The sequence below is a fragment of the Pan paniscus genome, chromosome 3, assembly GCF_029289425.2.
Source record: "Pan paniscus chromosome 3, NHGRI_mPanPan1-v2.0_pri, whole genome shotgun sequence".
NCBI lineage: Eukaryota > Metazoa > Chordata > Mammalia > Primates > Hominidae > Pan > Pan paniscus.
In genome coordinates this window covers 101774669-101792756 of record NC_073252.2, presented here as the reverse complement: position 1 = coordinate 101792756, position 18088 = coordinate 101774669, and the positions used below count along the sequence as shown (strand labels likewise).

Below are 18088 nucleotides of genomic sequence, written 5' to 3'. Positions count from 1 at the left end.
TTAACATTCATCACTGCTATAAGACCTGAGTCCTTGCATATTTGAAGATGTCTTTCTATGATCTTTATATTTGAACATGAGTTTAATCAATGGATAAAAATTTCTTGGAACACGTTATTTCCCTAAGAAGTTTGAAGAATTTCTCAACTGTCTTCCAATGGGTATTGTTGTTTTACAAAATTCCAAGGCCATATTGATTTATTAAACTTATGAGTAATTTGATATTTTTTAACCTGTTACTTATAAAATTATTTCCTTATCCAAAGACCGACTAACCTCATTTGAATATATATTAACTTTATTCTTTTGAGTAAATTTTGATTGTGACATGATTAATCTTTCTGAATCTAGATGTAGTTTTTCTTTTATAGGAACAGTTTCTTTTTATTCATATATCACCATTGAGCTGGGGAGTTGGGGATAGGGCCATGGTATTTTAATATATTAAAATGCCATTAAAGCTCTCTTTTTGAGATTCAGCTATTTTTTTAAATTAAGTATTGCTCTGGTTGCTGTAAGCTTTTTGTTAGTTTCCAGAATTCTGAAAGCTAATTCTGGTCATTTTTGTCAGTTTATTGCTTTTGTGAAGGGACAGACTTTTGGAATTCTCTACTCCATTTTTGATGACTCTCTTATATTGTATTTTTGTGTAATTTTTCTCATCCCATGTATTTGATTCTTTTCAGAAACTCTATGAATGTGTTGGATCACTTATTCTATGGCTATAATTTCCTTTATAATCTTGTTAAATTATTTCATGTTTTGTTTGATTCCTTTCAAACCTACCCTTCATGCTCTGTTTCATGTAATAGAAACCTTTTTACTTCTGCATCTAATATGATTTTATTTTTATAATATTTTTTATTCTTTGGGTTTCATTTAATTGACTATTTCTTTAAATTTCTTTAGTTTTCACTCACTAATTTTATTGGCATTTTAAAGTACTTATTTATCTGACATTTCTTTGTCATGTCTCTTTTCTTTTTTCTTTTGTATAAAACCTTTACATAGGTTTTAGTGATTTTTAAATTGATTTTTGTTTATCTTTGAATGTGTGTGGGTGGAAGTTGTTCTTTCTGGCCAGCTATTTCCCAAAACAAAAGCCTAAGTTTTGGTCTTGGTGATAGGAGTTTGGGTAGAGTTCTGTTGTTCTGTTACCACTGAACACTTTCTGATGAATGTCTACCCTGGCGTATGAACTTTTCATGCCTTATAATGAAGCTCCCACATTTTAATTTTTATGTAATAATTTGTCTCAAATTTATTTGGCTCTCTAAATCAGCAACTGCAAAACTGACAACTAAATTTAACCTTTACTCTAAATCATTACAGAATCTATTCTGGTGAAATGGCTTCAATTCCAATGTCTTCGTTTAATTTTTCTTCTCTTGCCACCTTTTGTTGTTACATAGGACTCATGAATGTTCACACAGTCCTTTGGAGCAATCATATAATTGGAGTCTAAGTGCTATGGTTTGAGTTTGTCCACACCAAAACTCAGATTGAAATTTGATCCCAAATGCAGTGACATTGGGAGATGGGACCTAGTGGGAGGTGTTTGGGTGAAAGGGGTGTGTATCTTATGAATGGCTTGGTAGTGGGTTGGTTCTTGCTGTCTGAAACTGGATTAGTTCTCATAAGAGTATTCCTGCAAAGAGTGGTTATTCTAAAGCCAGGAATTTAGCCCCTACGATTTTCTTTCTTCGCATGTTTCCACTTCCCCTTTGACCTTCTCTGCCATGTTATGACACAGCACAAACTTGCTATAAACCAGGGCTATGCCCTTGAAGTTTTTAGCCTGTAGAATTGTGAGCTAAATAAATCTCTTTTCTTTATAAATTAGTCTAGGACATTCTGTTAGGGCAACATAAAATAGACTAAGACACTTAGCAGACAATGATTGATCCAACTCCTTTGAGTATCCCACTTATTAGGAAAACTATGAACTCCACCAATTTATTCCCACTTGGTAGTTATCCCCGTTGGCATTAATACAATATTTGATTGGATAAGCCAGTGCTGCTCTGTTTATTGTAATCTGGAGTTGAAATTATCCACAGGTTCCACTGAAGTTTTCTTTTGTATTTGTACATATTTTTATTGTTCTGTGTTTATTTGTTTGTTTCAGACAGAAAAGCAGAGTGATGAAATCTTTGAACCATCAGTTTTAACTAGACAATGTTCATGCTTTATTATTTGATGGTTTTTGTTTGCTCCTTTTGTTTTGTTTTGTTTTTCTCTTGAAGATGAGCTGATTACTGGTAGAGCTATTTGAGAAAAGAACAATGTATTAAATTGTATTTAGTTGTAGTTCTAACTTTTTATGTGATTTTTTTGCCAACCTTTACATGGTTTGTTTGCTTGTTTTCTTAGAAAGATGGTATGATAGTATGACTAAGATCCTAGACTCTGGTACCAGATTCTGGGTACAACCATGCCTTCCACTATTTTCTAGATATTACGTGTAACTTCAGATAACTTATTTAATCTCTTTATGCTTCATTTCCTAATCCAAAAATGAGAATAATATCATTGCACAGGACACTTAGGACATATAAATAGCTTAATTAGTGTAAAGAACACGCTTGGAAGTCTAGAACACACAAGGTGCTTTATGAATGTTAACTATTATTTTTATAAAATCATTTTCTATACTTAGGGACTAAATTAAACTAATATAGAAATTATAAATTCAGTTCCCATTTAGTAAACATTTTATACAAAAGATATATGTTTAAATATAAATATCACAATTTTACTGAGGATGAAATGGAGCCTAAGAGAAGGTAGGGTCAGTAAACTAAAAAGAGCAAGAGTTTCCAGTCAAACCTTAATCTATCAGTTTCCAAAGCTTGTGCTCTTCACTGTTTCCCAGGAACAGTCAAAAATAAATAATAAAAGATGAGATGTTTATTGGTTGATTCACTTCCTCAAAGCCACAACTTACCAAACTGTAGAACACTAATTTGATAATTAGTATGCAATGTCTGATTTTGTTAAAATGTCTTTTGATATTTTTGGAGCTATTACAGTAATATTATTAACATGTCATCAGATTCAATTAGCTAGTCAGTCCATTAGGAAACAATACCAAAGCATTAATGAAAGTAAATCTTCATGTGTGATTTTTGTTTAGTAGGGCACATCTTTTCAACCATAGTAAAAAGGGTATTTCTTTCAACTAGCTGTTCAGACTCAGAAAACATTTTCAATTTGTCCCCTTCTTTCTCACCATCAAGGAGTTCCTAAGCCAGGTCATTTTTCTTTTTACAATTTACATTTTTTAGTAATTCATTTTAAAAGATTTATAAACAATATAAATGTAGAAATACAGAAATGTGTACAGATAAAAAAATCAAAGTCATGAACACAATGGTAACACTGATATATATCAATGTTATATCAATTTAAATATCTTTAAATTATGTTTTCTGTCTGTAAACACAAGAGTAATTTATTTATTATGCAATTGAGGCCAGGGTGAAACCTCCACAGACCCAGAGGACAGAGCATCAAGCCACAAATGATAATTCTCAGGCCCTGATATTTAATAATTTTTTCCTGATGGGTTGCAAACTTGCTTCAGACCAGTGATCCCTTAATTCCTCTCATTATCTCCCTTTTGGAATAGGAATGTCTATCTTGTGCCTGTTCCATCACTGTATTTTGGAAAAAGATAACTTGTTTCCCAGTTTCAGAGGCCTGTGCATAAAGAACAATTTTGCCCAAGGATGGACTATACCCAGAGTCTCATGTATATCTCATTTAGGTGATGAGACTGGGGAATTTTTGAGTGGATATTTAAATAAAATTTTGGACCTAGAGTTTGTAGTGGAGAATGGGTTAAGATTTTGGGGGATGTTGGATGGTGTGAATATACTTTGCATATAGGAAAGACATGAATTTTGAGGAGCAAGAGGGTGGACAGTTGTGGGAAGAATTGTGTTCCTTCTACCCCCAAAACTATGTTCTAATACTAGCACTCAGTACCTGTGAATGTGACCGTATTTGGAAATAGGATTTTGAACAAGAAATCAAGTTGAAATTAGATTTGGAGTTGTCCCTAATCAAATGACTACCATCCTTAAAAGAAGAAGAAATGTACACACAGAGAAACATACAGGAATGATAATGTGAAGGACATAGGGAAAACACCATGTAATAACGGAGGTAGAGATTGGAGTGATGCATCTATAAACCAGGGAACCCCAAAGATTGCCAGCAACCAACAGAAGCTAGGAGAAAGGAATAGAACATATTGTCCCTCAGAGACTCCACAAGGACTAACCTTGCCCATGACTTGATTTCAGACTTCTAGCCTCACAAATGGTGAAAAATAAATTTCTGTTGTTTCAAAATACTTGGTTTGTAGTATTTTGTTATGATAGATCTGGGAAAGTAATGCAAATGTCAAATTATACTGCTACAGAAAGATCAAGAAAGTTAAGGAAGGGAAGTGACTATTTGGTTTAGCATGCAGGTAATTGATAGGAGAGTACATTAACTGAAGAGTATAACATTTAATACCTAAAAAATTCATTTTGAGTAAAGGAAAGAAAATATTGAATTTACATATGTCATTAAAGCAGCTCATCTAGGAATGAAATAGGAGATAAAAGTGGTAATTATAATTATAATGTGGCCAAGAAAAGCTCTTTAATGTAGATTCTTAGATATGTTTCATTACTAAAGAAAAAGGGGAAAAAAATGAGATGTTGAAGACGGGGAAAAAGAGGAATGATTGAAAGAACAAGTAGCACAGATCAAAGAATGGGTTTTAGGATGGGAAAAACCATTGTAATTGAGACAATAACAAACAATGAAAAGATGAGTAAAATGCACAGAAATGTCAAAATTCTTGGCTGATGGTTTTTAATTTTGCAGATACATTGGAGACAACATCACTTGCTGAGTATGAGAAGGAAGGTGTAGAAGAAAGAGATTTGAAGACATGATGAGAATTTTGGAAATAGGAAGTGATTTCAATTCCACATGGAAAGAGTGTCTGGTAAAGTCCAAGAATTTTTAAGGAGGACCTGTCAGCATAATTAAGTGGAGGTACATTGATTGATTGATTGTCAGCAATGCTCAGTAGCTTGATTGTAAGACCTCAAAACTCAAAGGGTGAACTGACTGAATAAAACTGCAAAACTAAACTGATGAAATAACAAAGGAAAGAAGTATAATACAAGGGTAAAAGGGCTAGACTATGATGATCTGAAATTGGCAAGGAAGAAAAAATATCTCAACGTGGTAGGAAACAATCAACATACTAACACTAAAAATGTGAGAGAACTGTCAAGTAGAAGATTGGTGTCAGAGACAGAAATCTGGAATTTTGACAAGCTCTTCTTCCCCAAAATAACTCCTCCACTAGCCATCAACACAACCTGAAATTTTACCCTATTATGCTTATATTTGGGAGGCCTGTTATAATAAAAATTCAAGTATGAAATATACCACACTAAGTGCCCTGGAGTTGTAGGAGAGAAAAAAATAATCAACACATGACAAGTATCCATTCTCTTTATAATAGTTAGCAAATAACTGGGGCATATTGCCAGTAGGTATTCTAAGCAAAATATGGGGAGGAAATAAGGTTTAGAAGAAATATAATTTTCTAAATATAATAATTCATAATAAAATAGACAAACTTATTGGTCATTAGGAATAAATAGTCAGCAATAGTTAGCATTAGGAATAAATAGTAATGGTAAGCATAAAAATGATCATAATTTGTATTATACTTATGTAGTCAAACCAATTTAGTTTGCTGTTATCTAAAACCTGTTAACATCTTCTATCAAGTTGTCTATCGTGCTTGACTCATATGTTCTCATACATTTGCATAAGTGCATGCTTATACCCACTTCCAAGTTTTAAATGCCAGAATGTAGGATCCTACTCTAACAGTCATTTTCTGATGTTCTACCATTTCTTTTGCCCTCTCTGCTCCTTCCCTCAGTACTCTAAGGCTAAGACTTTTGGATATCTTATAGTAAGAGAAAAAGCATGAGGAAGAATTAGGAAATCAAATAAATAGGTTCAGATAAGAGCAGGATTCAGAACCTGGGCTACAACAAGCGGATATTCCACCAAATTGTTTTAGTCAGAAAACCTCATCTTCAGGTATGATCTCCTCAACCTTCTCATTCTCTAAGGCATACACTTTTGCTAAGTCTTTCTTTTTGAAATTTCATTTAATTTTCACACACAATTTTTTTAAAATTGGATACTGGAGATGACTGTACTTTTACTTTGTATTTATTTAAAATATTTTCAAAATTTTATTTTTTATTAACAAATAATAACTTTACATATTCATGGGGTACATATTTTGATATGTACGATGTATAGTGATCAGTTAAGGGTAATTAGCATGTCCATCTCAAACATTTACAAGAGAAGTTGGAACAATCCAGAATCAGTGGGCACCACATTCTCTTACACAGTTAAACACTCTCATTTTTCTCCATACCTTCCTATTTTTTTTACATTTATTTATTTATTTATTTATTTTTATTAGTAAACTACATTCAATCATATTTTAATCATATTTTTAAAAGATAATACATCATGAAAAAGTAGAATTTATACCAGGAATGTAAGTATACTCTAACATTCAAAAATCAATAAATGCAATTCACCACATAAGTGTATTAAAAAACAAACCATATGGTTGTCCCAATAGATACAGAAAAGGCATTTGAAAAAGTTCACCTTCGGGGCATGATAAATATAGTCAGCAAACTAGGAATAGAAGGGAACTTCCTCAAACTGATGAGGGCCATCTACAAAGAACCTATAGATAACATCATTCATAATGGTGAAAAACTGAATACTTTCCCACTAAGATTGGAAACAAGGTAAAGGTGTCCATTGTTACCATTTCTTTTTTTTTTTTTTTTTTTTTAGTATTTATTGATCATTCTTGGGTGTTTCTCGGAGAGGGGGATTTGGCAGGGTCATAGGACAATAGTGGAGGGAAGGTCAGCAGACAAACATGTGAACAAGGGTCTCTGGTTTTCCTAGGCAGAGGACCCTGTGGCCTTCGGCAGTGTTTGCGTCCCTGGGTACTTGAGATTAGGGAGTGGTGATGACTCTTATAGAGCATGCTGCCTTCAAGCATCTGTTTAACAAAGCACATCTTGCACCGCCCTTAATCCATTTAACCCTGAGTGGACACAGCACATGTTTCAGAGAGCACGGGGTTGGGGGTAAGGTTATAGATTAACAGCATCCCAAGGCAGAAGAATTTTTCTTAGTACAGAACAAAATGGAGTCTCCTACGTCTACTTCCCTCTACACAGACACAGCAACAATCTGATTTCTCTATCTTTTCCCCACATTTCCCCCTTTTCTATTCGACAAAACCGCCATCGTCATCATGGCCCGTTCTCAATGAGCTGTTGGGTACACCTCCCAGACGGGGTGGCTGCCGGGCAGAGGGGCTCCTCACTTCCCAGACAGGGTGGTCGGTCGGAGGCGCCCCCCACCTCCCGGATGGGGTGGCTGCCGGGCGGAGGGACTCTTCACTTCTCAGACGGGGCGGCCAGGCAGAGACGCTCCTCACATCCCAGAGGGGGCGGCAGGGCAGAGGCGCTCCCCACATCTCAGATGATGGGCGGCTGGGCAGAGACGCTCCTCACTTCCTAGACGGGATGGCAGCTGGGAAGAGGCGCTCCTCACTTCCCAGACTGGGCTGCCGGGCAGAGGGGCTCCTCACATCCCAGACGATGGGCGGCCAGGCAGAGACGCTCCTCACTTCCCAGATGGGGTGGCGGCCGGGCAGAGGCTACATTCTCGGCACTTTGGGAGGCCAAGGCAGGCGGCTGGGAGGTGGAGGTTGTAGCTGGCCGAGATCACGCCACTGCACTCCAGCCTGGGCAACATTGAGCACTGAGTGAGTGAGACTCCGTCTGCAATCCCGGCACCTCGGAAGGCCGAGGCTGGCAGATCAGTCGCAGTTAGGAGTTGGAGACCAGCCCGGCCAACACAGCGAAACCCCGTCTCCACCAAAAAAATACGAAAACCAGTCAGGCATGGTGGCGCGCGCCTGCAATCCCAGGCACTCGGCAGGCTGAGGCAGGAGAATCAGGTAGGGAGGTTGCAGTGAGCCGAGATGGTGGCAGTACAGTCCAGCTTTGGCTCGGCATCAGAGGGAGACCGTGGAGAGAGAGGGAGAGGGAGACCGTGGGGAGAGGGAGAGGGCTAAAGTACTTTTATTACAGGACTTCTCAGATCCTTTTTTTCCTTCCTATTTCTTAATGTGAAAAAATACTGCTAGACTCTAGGCTTCAAGAATAGAATTCATATATAACTGCTTCATTGCTATACTCCCAGTATCTGGCATAGCACCTGGAAAGAAGTATGCTAATACATAGCTAAGAAATGATAGACAATGAATTATCACTGATCCCTCTTGGGGTCAAGGGAGATTCTCAGTAGGTAAGGCAGATTGAGAAGGAAAGCCATGCCCTGAATGCCTCCCTTCCTCTGAAAGAAATAAATTTTTAAACTTCTTTCATTATATCTATTTCTAATTCCATCATTATCCTTTTTTTCCTTGTCATATCCCCTCTACTTTGTATAAGCCCAATGAAGGCAAAACTGAAAAATTAAAATGTTTGTTATAAGTATTACAAAGAAAGCAACAGTAAAATGAGTGTATTTCTACACAACTAAGTAATTTTTCAACTTCAAAAATCTGATCAAAACATGCTTAATTACCAAACCACCACATAACCTATTTTGTAATCTTGAGTAAGCAGGTGTGTCATATGGAGATATATTTTTAATGTCTTTTAAATTGCATTGGGAAAGGAAGAGGCTTTCATTTGTAACTCAAGTAATTTCTAGATGATGAATTAGAACAAAGAAGTAATCTTTCAAAAGAAAATAGTTAAATTAAACCATTGGAATTAGTAAGCAGAAAGTGCTAATCTTATTGACTTTGCCTATGATTTATCACATATTTTCACAGGCCTCTCAGAAGAAAAGGGAAATAACATTTGATAATCATCATGGTCTGCATGCATTTACTTTGAAGCAGGATTGTGTCAAGGCTGTGATAATAACTATCAGGTTGCTTAAAATCATTTTTATACACTAGCCATTTAGTCATAATAACTGTAAGAAGGAAAACACTATTTATCACTACGCACCTTAAGTCCACTTGTCCAATCATCACAGCAGGTTCTTTGAAGAGTATATTTTAAACTGGAAAACTAAAGAATGCAGAAGGGCCAGGCACAGTGGCTCATGCCTGTAATCCCAGCATTGTTGGAGGTCCAGCCTTTTGGGAGGCCGAGCTGGGAAGATTGCTTAAGGCCAGGAGTTGGAGACCAGGCTGAACAACATCGCCAGACCATGTCGCAACAACAACAAAAAATTTAAATTAGCTGGGTGTGGTGGCACTGGTGGCACATGCCTGTAGTACTAGCTACTCAGGAAGCTGAGGTGGGGAAGGATCGCTTGCGCCAGGAGTTGAAGGCTGCAGTGAGCTATGATTGCACCACTGCATTCCAGCCTGGGTGACAGAACTAGGAAAAAAAAAAGAAAAAAGAAAAAAAAGCAGAATATGTACAAATCACAAGTTACCTTCTCTTGTTAAACTTGTTGATCAAATCCCTTTCACCTAAACATGTTTAGATGTAATACACAATGATAACTAGAGGGAAGAGTGTTTCCTCTGGCCTGCTGTTGTTGAGGGAAGTCTGTAGAAACTACCATATAATTATACTGTAAATGAGATTTCTTTAAAAACTCATTTTTAAATGACAAGAGAGGTTCAAACAGTTCATGTATATCCAGTAGGTTGCTAAATATATATTTAACCCTAAATTTATACACATGCCCCCAGGGTGTTAACAAAGGAGTTTCGGCTCTGGAACCTCTTGATAAATTTCCTGAGATTGGTCTAAGCACAGACTATGTCCTTCCAGCTTGCAATCCACCGAGCACTTTAGCTCACTTATTCTCAAGCAAAGCTCAGAAATCAGGTCCTGCCTGTCTTCCCGGAAAACCCAAGTATTTGTTCAGTTACGGTATTCTCATTAGTGTGTCCTCATGGTCAAGCCCTGAAAACTAACGCACCATATGTCCAGAACCCTGTAACCAAGAGCGTGTATTCACAGTGCTTACTGGCTATGTTCAACCCAGGGAAATGTAGAGATCTGTCTCGTTGTCGTGTTTCAAGAAAATGTACTCCTTGGGATTTGCGATTTACCCTTAGTGTGCTATGACATTCCAACCTGAGCAGAATCCTCCAGGAAAATCCAGAGTCTCCAGCTGCCTGCTGGGAATGGGGTCAGAGGGACGGATTTCTAGTGATAGAGGTACAGGAAGAGGGAAAATGGGTGGATATGGAAAGTGGGAGCGAGAGGAAAAGGAATCTGAGATGAGAGAATATAAACACCAGAGCAGAAAGTTGAATGAAATTCAAAACCCAGGGACACCTAAAAACGTTTGCGGCTGACTGTGCCCACAGCCTGCAGCAGTCTACACTCATGCACTCTCCGAAAAATCAGCAGGATCTTGCCCTTGCCTCATGGGTGAATGGTTAATTTGTGCAGGAAGGAATGGTCCCCAATACATGTTTGAGAACAGGGACCTCAGCAAGATATCCTGAAGTTAAAAGAAGGCAAACAATCTTGGAAAGATTTTAATTACAGCTGAGAGAGTGCAGCCCTCCCTTGCGCGGGTCAGCTTGCCAAGCTCCAGCTGCTTGCAGCGAATGAATGAAATGCGAAGGGCGGGATGGAGGGAGCGAGTGCAATCACAGCCAGCGAAGGGGATAGTCAGCTCCGCGGCCCCTGCAACGTCACCGAAGCGTGGGACCCCATGAGTATAAAGAGAGCCTGTAGCGCAGGACGCTCAGTTCTCCAGCCTGTGCCGGGCAGCTGGCACCCTCCCTAGGTGTGATGTGACGCGATAACCCTTAATCTCGGGCGGATCTCATTCTTTCTGCCTGCCAGAGCCGCAAGCGCCTCTGAGAAAGTGCAGCTGTTGCCCCTTAGCCCCAGCTGCATCCCCTAACCAGCAGGAATTGCAGTAACTTTCAGCTTCCAGTCTTATCTGAAGACCCCGGCACCAAAGTGACCAGGAGGCAGAGAAGAACTTCAGAGGAGTCTCGTCTTGGGCTGCCCGTGGGTGAGTGGGAGGGTCCGGGACTGCAGACCGGTGGCGATGGCCACTCTCCCAGCAGCAGAAACCTGGATAGACGGGGGTGGAGGCGTGGGTGCAGACGCCGTGAACCTGACCGCCTCGCTAGCTGCCGGGGCGGCCACGGGGGCAGTTGAGACTGGGTGGCTGCAACTGCTGGACCAAGCTGGCAACCTCTCCTCCTCCCCCTCCGCGCTGGGACTGCCTGTGGCTTCCCCCGCGCCCTCCCAGCCCTGGGCCAACCTCACCAACCAGTTCGTGCAGCCGTCCTGGCGCATCGCGCTCTGGTCCCTGGCGTATGGTGTGGTGGTGGCAGTGGCAGTTTTGGGAAATCTCATCGTCATCTGGATCATCCTGGCCCACAAGCGCATGAGGACTGTCACCAACTACTTCCTTGTGAACCTAGCTTTCTCCGACGCCTCCATGGCCGCCTTCAACACGTTGGTCAATTTCATCTACGCGCTTCATAGCGAGTGGTACTTTGGCGCCAACTACTGCCGCTTCCAGAATTTCTTTCCTATCACAGCTGTGTTCGCCAGCATCTACTCCATGACGGCCATTGCGGTGGACAGGTGAGGAGAGGACAGACAGGAAAGAGGGAGAAGGGAAAGAAAAGAGCTGGGCGGTGGGATAAGATTACAAAGGAAATAGTAACGTAACGGGGTCTATAAAAGTAAAGAGACTAAGAATTTTTGCTGAAAGGAGGACACTAACCCATTTGTAGCCCTCTAGTGGCTGAACAAGTTTCTGCTTCCGTGGCCTCCAACACTCAAGCCCTAAATCATTGAGCCTTATTAAGGATATCTAGAGGGACTGAAGAAGGTGAATGAGGGACAGGTGAAAATGCCTTTCCAAGTAGGGCAAACTTAGCTAGAAACGTTTAAGTACTAGCAAACTTTCTCAAATGACTTTGGAACAAAATTTATGTCATCTGTAAAGTGCACTTTTTGGCCTTCCTTCTCTCTGTCAGTCACTATTCTGGCAGAGTAATGGTAAGTGAGTCGCCCCTCCACCCTTCCCTCTTCTGTCTGTTCCTCATCCTCAGCCTTCCCTATTCCCTAGTCTTGCCCCAAGGCCAACACTGGTTTGGTCTCCCAGTCACCAAGAACTAGCAAAGACCACACACACTCTCCAAAAAACTACTGTAAACTAGCAGTTTCCACCACATCTCAGATTAGATTTAATTTCCAGTAATCTGCAGAGGCTATGAACTGAGTAAACCCTGTGTCTGCAAGTGTGTAACCAAATTTTTAAAAACTCTATGTGCCTTTGCCTTCTCATATTGAACATTATGAAGTATAGGTATTCGTGGAAATACAATGGTGAATCCCTACCTGTTATTGAAGGCTGGCTTTACTTTAATTCAACTTTGTGGTGAAAATCAATAGCAGTTGATTTCAGTCTCAGCTTTGTGAAAGGCAGTTGCATGGGGGATACATGAGGGTGATTTCACTTTAACTTGAAGTCTCAATGTTCTTATTCATGCAAAGATTATTTTTAAACATTAACAAACATATCAAAATAAAATGGAGATAAATATTAATTCTTATGACATTTCAGTTGCCATTATAATAAAAAAATAAGAAAAAAACAGGTTATTTCTGTAAGTTCATCCTCTGTGTTTACTATTTTGAAATACTGAGCACTGAGGTATTAGTAACATATATCTCTAGAAAATATTTTCATGTGCCAGGCTCAAAGGATTAAATTAAAGGAGCAGAGGTTAGTAGCCACTAACTAGAATAAATAAACACAAAATCACACTTTTTAAAAAGCCTCTAAAATCGTCAATCTTCCCTTTCTGCTTTATCTCTGATTATCCACACATATGCACCCCTTCATTTCTACTATGTATAGGAGTGCAAATAATGAAAAAAAATCAGACTCCAGTTGGGAAATAAGTGAAATTGCCTCTAATCTTACTACACCAAGATAGAAGTTAAGTGTTCCTTTTGTTTGAGCAGCTTCCTTGCTTGTTTTGCTTTGTTTGTTTTTCTTTTTATTTCTTATAGTATATGTTTTTTGATGTTTTGATTAGGGGGAGAGGTATTAGCATATAATGTTATAAAATTCTTACAATCTTCTTGAAAGATTAATCATGCAATATGAACTTTGAAGAAAATTTTAGTGCATGTGAAATCTGTATTTCAATTTGAAGGGGAAAAAAAGGTTGTATTTTTCTCTTTCCAATTTCTTCCTGCCAACATTTATGGGATTGTCTTGGAGTTATTTTAAATAATCATTTAGTGCTATCTTATTACAGTCATTGGTTTGAATTAATGAATACTTTACTATTAATCTTTACTATTTCTTTGTGTAAAGCATTAATCATTAAAACTATTAACAAATTTAGAGTATACAATATGCTATAAAATCTGAAGCATACTCAGTTCGAGTACTGAAAATCTCTTTTAAAACTATTATTTAAAAGAATGTTCTTATTTGAGCAGACAGTTGATTAAAAAAATACAGAAATACAGAAAAGCTTGTTTAAAATAGTTTTTAGAATCAAAAAGTATACAAAATACAACAATTATTAAAACTCTCAATAGATTACCAGTCCAATAGTTTACCAATCTTTCTGCATTGGTGTCTTAATCAAACATGAACTGTAAAAACTGACCCTGTGCTGTTTTCAGTCATTTTATAGGTTAAAGAAAACGCTTCTAAGGTTGACACCTGAATGATGTGGTATTTTCCATCATTTTATAGGACATATTTTATAAGTTAAAGAAAACCTTTCTGAGGTTGACACTGAATCATGGTGCCTTCTGCATGGACTTACTGACTCATTTAGCTAAGAATATAGTAAACAGTATATATTTCCCAATTTAGACTACAATTGAAGTGTGAAAACTTCAATTATTTAATTTTGAGTGTTTTCTATCCCCACTTAATATAAACTGAATTATATCAACCTAGCCTAAATGGAAAATATATTCAATTCGCTTTGTTCCTGTGCCTAAAATCCAAAGACCCGTGATCTTGAAAATAATTGCAACTTTGACTTGGGCACATATGGCTTTTGTTCAGCAGTAGCAAAATTGTTGCAGCCTCTTATGACTCTGAGAAATGACAGATATTCCCTCAATGAACGCCTGTATCTTACAAATGGAGAACCTTAAGCTAATGGTCACACAATTGTTATAATAAAAGGCATTGAGTTTTCCTTGAAGTGTTCAGCATTCATTTTGTACTGGAAAAAATACTTACTTTCTGTTTTCACGATTTAAATAATATTAGTAAGTTTACTAGATATGACTGTGAGATCACCAGTTCTGGTCTTATTCTGAAGCACATTAACTTCTGATTTGCTACAAAGTCCTGCGAAACTGTTTTCTAATTTGCCAGAAATCCATCTTCTAGTTCTACACATTTCCTTCTTGCCTAGAAGTCTACTTTAGCACTACCAGTACCTGTCTCCTCACCCCTATACCTCCAACACACACACACACACACACACACACACACACACACACAAGATAAAATTATTTGTCAGTGAAGAGTTGCTTTTCTCTCCACCATCCTTCCCCAATTTGCCATTTTGAAAAATAACATATAAATGTAACACTTGCCTCAAAGATGATAAGCTTTTCCAAGATTATGCAGTACAGTCAAGATTCAAATCACTGCAGTTAGCTCCAGGGCCAGTGATTCTCTTCACCTCTACACTATTATGACACCTAACAAGTTGTGATGACTGCAGGGTTTGATTAGACAAAGTCATTACCTTTAATCAAATTAGAATTTAGTACTTGTTTAAACTGTTTATCTTACATGTATATATAACATATCTTACATATATATATATTCTATTTTTTACTTGAGAAAGTAGAAGGTAGAAAATTATTAATAGAACAGTTATTACAATACAAATATTTTGATTTCCATTCATTTACGGCATATAGTACTTGATGTATGGTCATATTAGAAAATAGTTATATATTTTCTTTCATTTTCTAAGCACATGCTTTGAGATTAGGTTAGAAATTATAGGAAGTTTTATTATAACATATAGTAAATGAAAATTTCAGGGCATATGATCCAGTATTGATCTGAGTATTTAATTAAATATTTTTTTAAACCACATACACTGTTTCTTGTAAACCTTAAGGGAGTGTGTTAGTCTGTTCTCACATTGCTATAAAGATATACCTGAGACTGGGTAATTGATAAAGAAAAGAGGTTTAATTGGCCCATGGTTCCCCAGGCTATACAGGAAGCATAATGGCTTCTGCTTCTGGGGAGGCCTCAGGAAACTTACAATCATGACAGAAGACAAAGCAGGAGCAGTAGTCTTAAATGGCAGGCAGGAACAGGACCAAGAGTGAGAGAGGGAATGTGCCACACACATCTGAACAACCAGATCTCACAAGAACTCTATCAGGAGACAGCACCAAGAGCATGGTGCTTCACCATTCATGAAAGATCCACCCCATGATCCAATCACCTCTCTCCAGGCCCCACTTCCAACATTGGGGATTACAATTCAACATGAGATTTGGGTGGAGACACAGATCCAAACCATATCAAAGAGTAATTACTGTTTTATCTATTGTTCAAAAGCTTTAAGAAAGATAGCAAAAAAGTTGTTCTGTAAATCCAGTGGCATACCTTACATGAATAATTATTAAAAGGAGCATTCAACAAAACTGTGTAAGAATAGTAATGGCCAAGTAGATAAAAATTGGTCTTCTATGCTACCCTTTGTTGTTTTTAATTAATTTGGTAATCTTCTATTTCACTTTTTCATAAACCTAATTTATGCAAAGTACTCAAAGATCCTCTAGGAAGAGCTTTTGAAAATTATTCTGAACAAATAAAAATATAGAGTCATGAGAAATACTGAGGCCTTAATCTAGTAACAGATTATCTAAATGTATTGTGGTAAATTTTGCATCATTACCAACATTATAGATATAAACTCTGCTAAATTTTTAAAAAATCCTTTTTCGGTCTTTAATTTGAGTACCAAGTGCAATATCCTTCCTCTGCACTCTAGGAAAAGTCACTTTCCATGCAGTTAATACTCTTTATTAGTGTTATAGTTATACTTGACTCACTATCACTAGTTACCTCAAATGATGAACTTTTTAGCCTAAGATCAACTGTTACATATTTTTGAATTATTTACAAAATAGTAACTAAAACTATGGTAAAATTAACTTTCAGGAAACTTATCATAACTGTTTGGCTCTTTCTAAAATTTGTAATTCTCATTCAATAATTTTAGAATATCCCATTTGCATCCACTAAAATTACTGCTCTAGTGAGTTGTCAAAGTTCAGTTAAAATTATAGTGCCAATTCTTATAAAATTGTGAGCATATAGTGAAAGCAATAAATATATATTAATTGAATGGGTAATAAGATTATCACAGAATCATATGTAATCAGAGGTTGCTCTTTTATAACTAGCTGAACTCCGGCTGATATCAAGGTTACATTAACCACAACAGAAAAGTGTATGTCAAACAAGAATTTATGGCATATTTAACAGGCATAAAAATCCTTAATATATAACATATTCTTATTTATTAAAGAAAAAGTATATCCCCAGTGTAAAAAGAACAAAAGACATAAACAAAATCCAAAAAAAAGAAAAATGTCTAACAAGCATGAAACTATCATTTGCTTATATCCCATATTTTCATTTCCTTATGTGCTATTTGCTCTTAAAGCCACTCAAATCTCATTATTTTCCCAACACTGTCCAAAGAGCCACACTGAGAAATCCAGTGGACATTTCAGTCCTTGACTTCTTTGACCCATGAGCAATATTCCTCACAGGTGGCTACTGCCTGGAAGTCTCACCTCTCGGCTTCCAACTTTTCTGATATCCTTCCTCCTTAGCCTCTCTTCTTTGGCTGTATTTCTGAATCTCTGCCTGTACATAATGAATAAATGCAGAAGTTGCTTTATGCTAAGTTCTGGGCCTGTTCTCTTCTTCTTTATTTCCTGTCCCCAACCAATCTCATTCAGAACCATGACTTTATTTTCCACTGTGATTGAAGAGCTCCTATCTTTTTCTGTCTAATTGATTTTCTGTCTTTTTTTCTTTATTATTATTATTATTATACTTTAAGTTCCAGGGTACATGTGCACAATGTGCAGGTTTGTCACGTATGTATACATGTGCCATGTTGGTGTGCTGCACCCATTAACTCGTCATTTACATTAGGTATATCTCCTAATGCTATCCCTGCCCCTTCCCCCCACCCCATGAGAGGCCCCAGTGTGTGATGTTCCCCTTCCTGTGTCCAAGTGTTCTCATTGTTCAATTCCCACCTATGAGTGAGAAGATGCGGTGTTTGGTTTTTTTGTCCTTGCGATAGTTTGCTGAGAATGATGGTTTCCAGCTTCATCCATGTCCCTACAAAGGACATGAACACATCATTTTTTATGGCTGCATAGTATTCCATGGTGTATATGTGCCACATTTTCTTAATCCAGTCTATCATTGATGGACATTTGGGTTGGTTCCGAGTCTTTGCTATTGTGAGTAGTGCTGTGGTAAACATACGTGTGCATGTGTGTTTATAGCAGCATGATTTATAATCCTTTCAGTATACACCCAGTAATGGGATGGCTGGGTCAAATGGTATTTCTAGTTCTAGATCCTTGAGGAATTGCCACACTGCCTTCCACAATGGTTGAACTAGTTTACAGTCCCACCAACAGTGTAAAAGTGTTCCTATTTCCCTACATTCTCTCCAGCACTGGTTGTTTCCTGACTTTTTAATGATCACCATTCTAACTGGTGTGAGATGGTATCTCATTGTGGTTTTGATTTGCATTTCTCTGATGGCCAGTGATGATGAGCATTTTTTCATGCGTCTTTTTGCTGCATAAATGTCTTCTTTTGAGAAGTGTCTGTTCATATACTTCGCCAACTTTTTGATAGGGCTGTTTGTTTTTTTCTTGTA

General features: G+C 37.7%; 1 protein-coding gene and 1 long non-coding RNA gene across 2 annotated transcripts in view; one reads left to right on the top strand and one right to left on the bottom strand.

The window, feature by feature from the left end:
• Nucleotides 1–6248: 6248 nt before the first annotated feature.
• LOC129397618 (uncharacterized) lies at nucleotides 6249–11548 on the bottom strand. Its single transcript, XR_008625192.2, has 2 exons — nucleotides 11416–11548; nucleotides 6249–9542 (listed from the first exon to the last, which is right to left on the bottom strand). It is a non-coding gene; the product is annotated as an uncharacterized LOC129397618 (long non-coding RNA).
• TACR3 (tachykinin receptor 3) overlaps nucleotides 10338–18088 on the top strand; it is a 132940-nt gene continuing 125189 nt past the window's right edge. Inside the window, exon 1 of the mRNA XM_003829966.6 lies at nucleotides 10338–11735. Within this exon, the coding sequence (XP_003830014.1) occupies nucleotides 11188–11735 (548 nt within the window). The 5' untranslated portion in view covers nucleotides 10338–11187. The remainder of the gene's footprint in view (nucleotides 11736–18088) is intronic.